This window comes from Phoxinus phoxinus (assembly GCF_949152265.1).
Source record: "Phoxinus phoxinus genome assembly, chromosome: 22".
Taxonomy (NCBI): Eukaryota; Metazoa; Chordata; class Actinopteri; order Cypriniformes; family Leuciscidae; genus Phoxinus; species Phoxinus phoxinus.
Window position 1 is genome coordinate 4,555,869 of NC_136897.1, and position 10,107 is coordinate 4,565,975.

The 10,107-nt window shown below is 36.3% G+C and overlaps 1 protein-coding gene across 1 annotated transcript; it reads right to left on the reverse strand.

Moving 5' to 3' along the window:
- Nucleotides 1-1,979: 1,979 nt before the first annotated feature.
- LOC306990541 (uncharacterized protein) lies at nucleotides 1,980-4,445 on the reverse strand. The gene is made up of 7 exons (XM_079597495.1): nucleotides 4,353-4,445; nucleotides 3,417-3,531; nucleotides 3,218-3,322; nucleotides 2,967-3,125; nucleotides 2,520-2,714; nucleotides 2,256-2,396; nucleotides 1,980-2,105 (listed from the first exon to the last, which is right to left on the reverse strand). Exons 1-7 carry the CDS (start codon nucleotides 4,394-4,396, stop codon nucleotides 1,989-1,991), a joined length of 876 nt encoding a protein of 291 aa, XP_079453621.1. The 5' UTR covers nucleotides 4,397-4,445; the 3' UTR covers nucleotides 1,980-1,988.
- Between the last annotated feature and the right edge of the window lie 5,662 nt (nucleotides 4,446-10,107).

Below are 10,107 nucleotides of genomic sequence, written 5' to 3' on the forward strand. Positions count from 1 at the left end.
GACCATATCACGAACTGCCGTGAGACTGAATATTACCGTCACGGAACAGCTGTGCCCACTGACCAGAATTATCGATCAAACGACAACAGAACAATGCAATATCAATTTAAAATCACTTTTAAAAATAAATATTTAAAGTGAAGTATAGCCTACTTTTTAAAGTAAACCCAGAATAAAGCGATACGTTTCCAAATTATAAAACGACGCCAATTGGGGGAGCGCAGGTGTTGGTGGACCACGGATGCTGCCTTTCATTGACTTACATAGGCATCACTTCCGTGGGCCAATCACGGAACTTTCGGCGATAAATTGACACAGATTTTGAGTTAAGGGTCCGTGTTCATTTCACGGAATTCTGTGAGACCAGGTTGGCAAAAATCTATCTTTACTGGATTCGTGGCGCTACTTTAATAGTAATTCATTTGAATATACATGGAGCAATGCGTCTAAGTCTTTAAAATCGAGAATTGACCTATTTCTTATTTCACCCAGTCTGCTACAACATGTTCAAGATATCTCCCATCATTATGCGGCCTTTTCAGATCACCTTCTGATCGAGCTGCATGTCTTTACAGACTGTTCGTAAACCCAGCTGCCTCCGTGGATATTGGAAACTTAACAACTCTTAGAAGATAACATTTGTACAACAATTTTTTTTGAAACATTAGCCTCCAATATCTTTAATTCAGAGAAATCAGTTTATGCATCTAAATGGGAGTTATTTAAATTCAAATCCAGAGAATTGGCTATGAGAAGTATAAGGAATTTTAAAAAAAGACAGAAATTGTAAAGAAACAGATCTATTAAACAAAATTGATACTCTTTGGAAAGTTCAGACACTCTCTCAAACACAGGAGAGTGAGCTCCAGTCCTTAAAACTAAAACTTGATGACTTGTATATTAGCAAGACTAATGGAGCTTTTGTGCGTTCAAGAGCTAGATGGATAGAAAAGGGAGAGAGGAATGCAGCCTATTTTTATATTGCAGCTCCCCAATATATGAAAATAAGGACCCGGTAAGAGTCCGGGTCCAGATGGGCTTTCAGTTGAATTTGACCAACACCTTTGGAAGGTATTGGAAGATCCCCCTTTCTTACTGTTTAATGAATGTATATTAAAAAAGGATTTGGTCACAACTATGAAACAAAGATTAATTTCCCTGATTCCTAAACCAGATAAAGATGCCCATAATATAGATAATTGGAGACCTATCACTTTATTAAATACAGACTATAAATTGTTTGCACTAGTATATGCAAAAAGATTAAAATCCGGATTAAATCAAATCATTAATGAGACTCAAACAGGTTTCATGAAAAATAGACACATTAGTAATAACATTCGCCTTATAATTGACCTTCTAGACTATTCTGATCAAATTGATTCAGGGGCTCTTAGTGTGTGGTTAGATTGTTGTAAAGCCTTTGACACCATCGAACACGGCTTCTTACTCCATTCACTGAAAGTTTTTGGTTTTGGCAATAATTTCATTGATATTATAGAATTTTTTTATAAAGATATTAATAGCTCTATTATTATGTCAAAATCTCAAGGAAAATTAGATTTCTCAGTTCATCACCCGCCCCTTTAATTAATTGCGGTCTCATAAAGTTCTGACTGTACAATAAATATCTTGTTTAGCCTACATTTGTTTTTTTTACAAGTTAAATTATAACGAGAGGATTTTTGAATGTGCAGATCTCAGCACTGGGCAAAAACTCTGGCGTTTTGAGTGGTGAGGGAATTCGAACTAAAACTTATGCAGCCCTACTTTTGTGCTTACTCTTATTCTTCGAGAAAAACTTTCAGGCTAACTAATGTTTTAATGTGCACTTCATAACAAACGTTTAAAAAAATGTTAGTTTGAATAAAAATCACCCCCAGGAAAACTGTTTTATTTGATCATCTTTTAATGTCCATACAGTATCCCTGCTGTCCCTCACACCCCAGTGCACGATCCAAAAACGGGTCAATGATGATTTTTTTTTCTCATTTTTTATTTTTTCTTAAACACTTCTTGCTCTTGTTGGCCTTCGTCTTGGTTCGACTCGCATTGCCAGAATTTTGAAAGGCAGCTGCCGATGCAAGCCGATGAAAGCCCCCAATCTGGTTGGGAAAATTACAAAAGAAAAGAAAATGATTGACCAAAAACATCTTTAAATCTTTACTGTACCTCATTTTCATTTTAAAAATCATATCAACAACAAATACAGATTCCTTCAAGAATGGCAGAAGTATTTGAGCATTAATATTTACCATGTCCAACTGCTGGATGGGGTCTGTAATGTGGGACGCACTCTCATGACCACCTGTGAGCCTGTCGTACACCTTCTGGATCCCGGCCGCAATCTGAGAATCCGGGAGCTCCTCGGCTTGCGGTTCGTCATGTTGTAGTTTCTGTAAAACACACGAATAGTCTGTAATCTTATGAGACAGAACTGTACAGAAGACATATGTACCACAGTGACATCAGTGTGTGTTTTTGTGTATAAATGTATGTGTCTGTTTGTGTGTATTTACCAATTCTTCTATTCCGGCACATATGCTCGTAAGCAATGCCCTTTGCTGAACCAGTTGTCTTGTCAGTTGCAGGTTTTCAAGGTCGGATTCCTTTGTTTCCTCCATTAATTTCTTTTTTTCCTGCTCCTGCGCTTCCCTCATCCTGGCCATCTCTTCTCGCACTTCCACTGCCTGACATTTACTTTTTAAAGTGTTCTTCAGTTCAAATGGCATTAAATAAGGGGAAAGAGAGAGAAAGATGGGAACATTAGTATAGAGTACTTTAGATATATAATAAAAAAAATATATAAATCAATAACTTTATGCAGATATTTTCTGCCCAATCGTTCAGAAAACTGAAAATTGAACCGCACATCAAATAAGACCAAGCCAAACTTGCGATGTGATTGGCTCTTCTAATTGTAAGGTGGGACTATTAGCCTATTATTAGTATAATACTATGACTACCTTTCCAGACTTTTTTGCCTCTCTCTTCTCCCATTCTTTTTTCTTCTCCATGAAGGCATCATATTCTGCTTGTAGCTTTCTCATGTTTTGTTCATAAATACGAGTCTGTGCTTGGTCAGACGCTGCTGCTTGTAAGTCACGGTCAATGGCCTCATTTTCCTGGAGAGAAAGACAAAAAGGGGGTTACTGATGATATTGAAGTCCGTTTACACATTCATTATCTATGGAGTTGTTTCAGAATGTCGCCTTACTTGCAACTTCTCCTCATGCGCCGCCTTTGCTCTCTTGATTTTTTCCTCTTTTATTTCTACCTTCTTCTCTCTTTCTTTTAGACGTTCTTCCCTCATATCCAACTCCTGACAACAGCACACACAAGATAGAGCACTTTACACTCATTTAAACTGGAACAGCCAAAATGTGAATATATATATATATGTTTTATACTACCACCTTTTCCAGAGCATCCATTGCCCTGGTCTCACTCTCAGCGTCCTCATATACATCTGAAAGCCGCATTGCGATTGTCCTCTCATCTGGCAGATCCACACCCAAATCCTTCCTATATCTGAAAATATGATCAATCTCTGAGTACACTCAATTCACTCGGAGGGCTTGACACTTACTTTTCAGTGTTTTTTGGCTTAATAAGGGGATAGTATTCAATTCAATTCACATTTATTTGTATAGTGCTTTTCACAATACACATCGTTTTAAAGCAGAAAATGCCACATTACAATTAGTGATCTGTTATCAGAGGTAACTGTCTAAGTTATGAATTCCAGAAATGTACTAAATCAGTCAGCGAAATATGTATTAGCCTAATTTAAACAATGTAATAATTTAATGCAGAAACAATGAGCTCATAAAAGTAATGAATACTTGTTTGTTAACAAATGATTTTGACATTTAGAAAATGTAGCATCTGTAACAAACTGTATATAGGCATTTGATGGTTTCACATTTTTTGAATGATAATTGGTAAGTTTTTTTTTTTTTTTTTTACAATGATAACGTTAACGCTCTCAGAAAAAAAGTAACCTAATGTTAGCTACAAAACACAAGCGTGGTTCACTTAAAAAAGGGTAACGGTTAGGCCTACACCGTTGTAACGTTACCTAAAGAGTTTGTACCTCAAAAGGTAACTTACATGTTGGTACCTAAATGGTAGGCCTAGATATTAGAACAATTTTAAAGTTTACCGTCGCAGTGACAGTTTTTACCAATAGAGTTCAGTGGAAATAGCTTGAAACGCATCCGTTAACGTTAATCTCTGAAACCGAATCTCAGCTGTTATAACGACGACACATTAAATTAATACTTGCTTCCCAAAAAAACGGTTTAGGCTGCAATAAGTAATACATAATGTATAAAGTAGGCTATACTTACAATTCCATTCCTTTTTGGAAAGCCTTGTTTCGATCGAAACTCATCTTCGTATAGGCTAACGGTAGACTAACAACAAGTTACAACAAACTTTCTGCTGGCGTGATTTAAACTTTCAAAAAATGCCAAAACATATGATTACATTAACAGACCTTATGTAGCCCCGCCCCTTCAAATCAGTGTAACTAATAGCTGTGTAAGGCAAGCATATTAATACTAGGCTATAAATTAAATATTTTTTGTTGTATGGATCAGTAGCCTAAATAGGCTAATCTGTTCAAATGTAACGTACGTCTATTATTCCATACTGTCTGTATTGTATATGTATTATTCAGATCGTCTCAGTCAAATGCAATTTGTTGTCTACATTTATATACAAATTATCAAAAAATAAAATAAATGAAAGCTGCAAGCAGCATTTATCGGTGTTCAAGCAGTTAAGGCCTTTAAGCACAAAAGCATCAAAAGACATTCAGTTTTATTTAGCAAGCATTTAACCACTGACATCATAGATGGAAAAGACCATGATATAGGCTATTAGTGTGATTTTTCATGATTTACCATGTTCCAGTATGACTTACCATGAATCTAGCATGATTTACCATAGTTTACCATGATATACCAAGTTCTAGTATGATTCACCATGATTTACCCTGTTCTAGCGTGGTTTACAACAATTGAACACATTCTAGTATGATTTAATATGATTTTAGTATGATTTACCATAGTTTACCATGATTGATCTTAGTTTACCTTGATTTACCATGTTACAGGATGATTTACCATGATATACCACATTCTAGAATGATTTACCAGGATTCTAGCATGATTTACCTTATTTACTATGATTTACCACGTTTCTAGCAATTATGTGAAGCGTCAGAACAAATGAAGTGATAAACTGACAAAATATGATTGTGTTATAATAATAGTAATTGTTATATAAGGAATTTTTTAGTGTCTAAGTAAATATATGAATGCAAAAGCACATGTGAAAAGACTATTAATAAGTAGAATGTCCAGCAGAGGGCAGTAGAAGACCACTTATTGGCTCACTTTCATTTTACAAGTCTTGATTTTTACCAGTTTTTCCATGTTAACTCCATTATGCATGCTTACACACATATTACACGTCCATTATAATAACAAATATATAGCTTTAAGCATTTGTTTATTAGCCAATGCTGAAAGCTGATAAAAAGATTACAAATATAATCCTGCTGCTCTCTCTAGTGTTATTACAGCCTCCATCTTACAGTTGAAGTGATGAATGAATGGACATTTGGTTTCTCACTTATATTTCGGGAACGAGAAGGCGAAAGAAATCTGATTTATAGGCTTTTGAGTGTATTTTGACACGCCCATTTTCGAAATGACCCTGTTATAGCCATACGAAAAATGCAAAAGTTAAACTTTTTTTTTTGATAATTATTGATCTAAAGAGTCCAGAGAATTGAGAAGTCAGTTTCAGTTAGAGGAAAAACCTTTTCGTTTTTAGTACATCGTATTGTGTAAAAGTACCAAGTATGTAACAAGATATAGGTTGTTGTTGTTTTTTTTCAGTGTAGCATTACACAAGCTAACAACTGAAGAAAAAAAAGTTCCAAGAAAACAAACACTAAAATTAAAAGCTTAAAAATGCAACCAGATAAAACTGAATTGATGTTTGTTTATTTGATAGGATTACAATGGAGGTGTTTTTTTTCTATCATTGTTTGACATTACAAAATGTGTAGGCTACAGTACTTTCTTGGTTGATGCTAAATGTTCTCTGAACTCAAAAACACAGCCAAACATGTTCGGGAGAATGTCAAGGCACGTCATGTTATTGAGACCAGAACAAGGACCATAGAGGTCAGTCACAGTGTCACTTTGAGCAGAATTTCAAAGATCACATTAGCCGTCCATCACTAAGACTACAAACAGAGGTCAAGGGTCAGCAACATTTTTGGTGTACTCTAGTTTTAAAAGCAGACTACTCATAAATGCTGCAAAAAAAAACAAAAAAAAACAAACACAATGTCAGAAAACCACTTGTTGGTGTGTGATTATGGTTTCCAAAGTAGCATCACATCTTCATTGGCTTTGACATCCCATCTCTTCTGCTAAATATCCTAACATTAGTTTCTCCGTGGAGAATTCATGAGCACTGGCATGATTAAAGAATTGTAGCATAATAAAAACAGGAAGTTGATGTTACTCCTTATCCATTTATATTCCTCACAACATACACTATGATTCTACAAGGACTTTGATTTGAATCACATAAAGAGCTAACTCAAATAACAATACGACCAGGGAACATAATTTTTTCTCTCTCTCTTTCCATCCAATTGTTGACCTCCCAGAAAACTGGTTTAGAACCAGTCAGCTTCACAATCAAACATAATTTAAAATCCAAAGAGATCCTACGACAACAAAAACACGACACAGAATCAAAATAGAGTATAAAACAAGTCAAGGATTAGTGTAAGGATTTTGGTTGGACAGACAATATTACACCATCACGATCCCGTTCCTTTATGTCGGCATTATTCCGCTATTGCTTGCGAATTAAAAACACATCAGCGTTCCTTGAGCTAAGAAAATAAACTTACCTAATCAGACACTGGATTTCTCAAAATGCAAATATTATATTTCTAAATATTAACAACGTTCTAAAACATAAATAGGATATCTAAAAACAGTTGCAGCAGATGACGGCAGGTCTGTCGGTCATAAAAAGGTAAGACGTGGTCTGTGCGTCTCATATGTAGGGGTACTGAGGGACCCTCCGGGGACTGAGCTGATAGCTGTTGTACGCCCCGCTTCCTCTAGTGGTGCTGCTGGTGCTCGTGGTCACATAAGGGTGAGCGGGGTAATGTTGCTGGTAGTGGCCCGAGAGTCTGTGGACCACACCTCCTTTGGGATAAGACTGGCTGCATAGTGACTGGTGGGCGGGGCATGAATGGAGGGGGAGGAGCCCTGGACAAGCAGGAGGTGCTCCATGTGGGATGCGGGAGTGGGGTAGGTGTAGTGTACAGGCTGGGGGTGCTGGTGAACGAGGGCGCCTCCTGGAGACAGCAATGAGAGGAGGCCGGAGGGTACGTGACAGTGGTCTGGAAAAAGGAGATTTTACGTTTTAAGCGTTTTACATTATTACAAAATTAAGGATTAATTTTTGGCTTCAATTTCTCGAGAAAGAATCTTTCCCGTAGCGTCTTCGACGCAGTACGAGAGAACTCTCGTAACGTAAGAGAACTAATGTTACTGTGGTAAAAGCATGGTAAGTGTTGTTTTTACTGTGCTTCTACTACAAATACAACTTTGGAACTAATTGTACTACTTTAAACCTGATGTGAATATGATTAATTGATTGAAGGTCTAGGCCTGTAGCACGTCACGTGACAGACAGTGTTTAATCACCCTGTTTTGAATTAGAAAGCAATAAAACGCAAAGCCTCCGTGGAGATGACAGATATAATGCAGTGACTGAACGTGAGCTAATCTGATAAATATCGACAAACAGAAAAGACATTATATCAAACATTATTAGGACAGCGTATTTACGACTACTTACCAACATCTGGCACACCACGTGAACCAACTGATGCCAAATATCGCGATGTGTTCGGAACGAGACTTCTTCAGCGCGATTTCCTACTGATAAAATATAATTTAAAAAATATCAATAAACAGCATAGCAATGTGATTGCAAGAAAATGAGACAAAATTAGCTTCCCTGGCAATCAGACCGAAATAATATAATTAAAAGAAATACATAAACCATGATAAGATCTCGTGAATAAATGTTGATTAAACAGCTTCTAAGAATCGTGCTGTGAACACGAAATACGCTTCCCATTGAAATACATTATTAGTTTAAAAACGTGATGATATCACGAAAATAACGAGTCCGTGTCACGAATCAATAGATTAAATTACGTGACCATATCACGAACTGCCGTGAGACTGAATATTACCGTCACGGAACAGCTGTGCCCACTGACCAGAATTATCGATCAAACGACAACAGAACAATGCAATATCAATTTAAAATCACTTTTAAAAATAAATATTTAAAGTGAAGTATAGCCTACTTTTTAAAGTAAACCCAGAATAAAGCGATACGTTTCCAAATTATAAAACGACGCCAATTGGGGGAGCGCAGGTGTTGGTGGACCACGGATGCTGCCTTTCATTGACTTACATAGGCATCACTTCCGTGGGCCAATCACGGAACTTTCGGCGATAAATTGACACAGATTTTGAGTTAAGGGTCCGTGTTCATTTCACGGAATTCTGTGAGACCAGGTTGGCAAAAATCTATCTTTACTGGATTCGTGGCGCTACTTTAATAGTAATTCATTTGAATATACATGGAGCAATGCGTCTAAGTCTTTAAAATCGAGAATTGACCTATTTCTTATTTCACCCAGTCTGCTACAACATGTTCAAGATATCTCCCATCATTATGCGGCCTTTTCAGATCACCTTCTGATCGAGCTGCATGTCTTTACAGACTGTTCGTAAACCCAGCTGCCTCCGTGGATATTGGAAACTTAACAACTCTTAGAAGATAACATTTGTACAACAATTTTTTTTTTGAAACATTAGCCTCCAATATCTTTAATTCAGAGAAATCAGTTTATGCATCTAAATGGGAGTTATTTAAATTCAAATCCAGAGAATTGGCTATGAGAAGTATAAGGAATTTAAAAGAAAGACAGAAATTGTAAAGAAACAGATCTATTAAACAAAATTGATACTCTTTGGAAAGTTCAGACACTCTCTCAAACACAGGAGAGTGAGCTCCAGTCCTTAAAACTAAAACTTGATGACTTGTATATTAGCAAGACTAATGGAGCTTTTGTGCGTTCAAGAGCTAGATGGATAGAAAAGGGAGAGAGGAATGCAGCCTATTTTTATATTGCAGCTCCCCAATATATGAAAATAAGGACCCGGTAAGAGTCCGGGTCCAGATGGGCTTTCAGTTGAATTTGACCAACACCTTTGGAAGGTATTGGAAGATCCCCCTTTCTTACTGTTTAATGAATGTATATTAAAAAAGGATTTGGTCACAACTATGAAACAAGGATTCATTTCCCTGATTCCTAAAGCAGATAAAGATGCCCATAATATAGATAATTGGAGACCTATCACTTTATTAAATACAGACTATAAATTGTTTGCACTAGTATATGCAAAAAGATTAAAATCCGGATGAAATAAAATCATTAATGAGACTCAAACAGGTTTCATGAAAAATAGACACATTAGTAATAACATTCGCCTTATAATTGACCTTCTAGACTATTCTGATCAAATTGATTCAGGGGCTCTTATTGTGTGGTTAGATTGTTGTAAAGCCTTTGACACCATCGAACACGGCTTCTTACTCCATTCACTGAAAGTTTTTGGTTTTGGCAATAATTTCATTGATATTATAGAAATGTTTTATAAAGATATTAATAGCTCTATTATTATGTCAAAATCTCAAGGAAAATTAGATTTCTCAGTTCATCACCCGCCCCTTTAATTAATTGCGGTCTCATAAAGTTCTGACTGTACAATAAATATCTTGTTTAGCCTACATTTGTTTTTTTTACAAGTTAAATTATAACGAGAGGATTTGAGTGTGCAGATCTCAGCACTGGGCAAAAACTAGTTTTGAGTGGTGAGGGAATTCGAACTAAAACTTATGCAGCCCTACTTTTGTGTTTACTCTTATTCTTCGAGAAAAACTTTCAGGCTAACTAATGTTTTAATGTGCACTTCA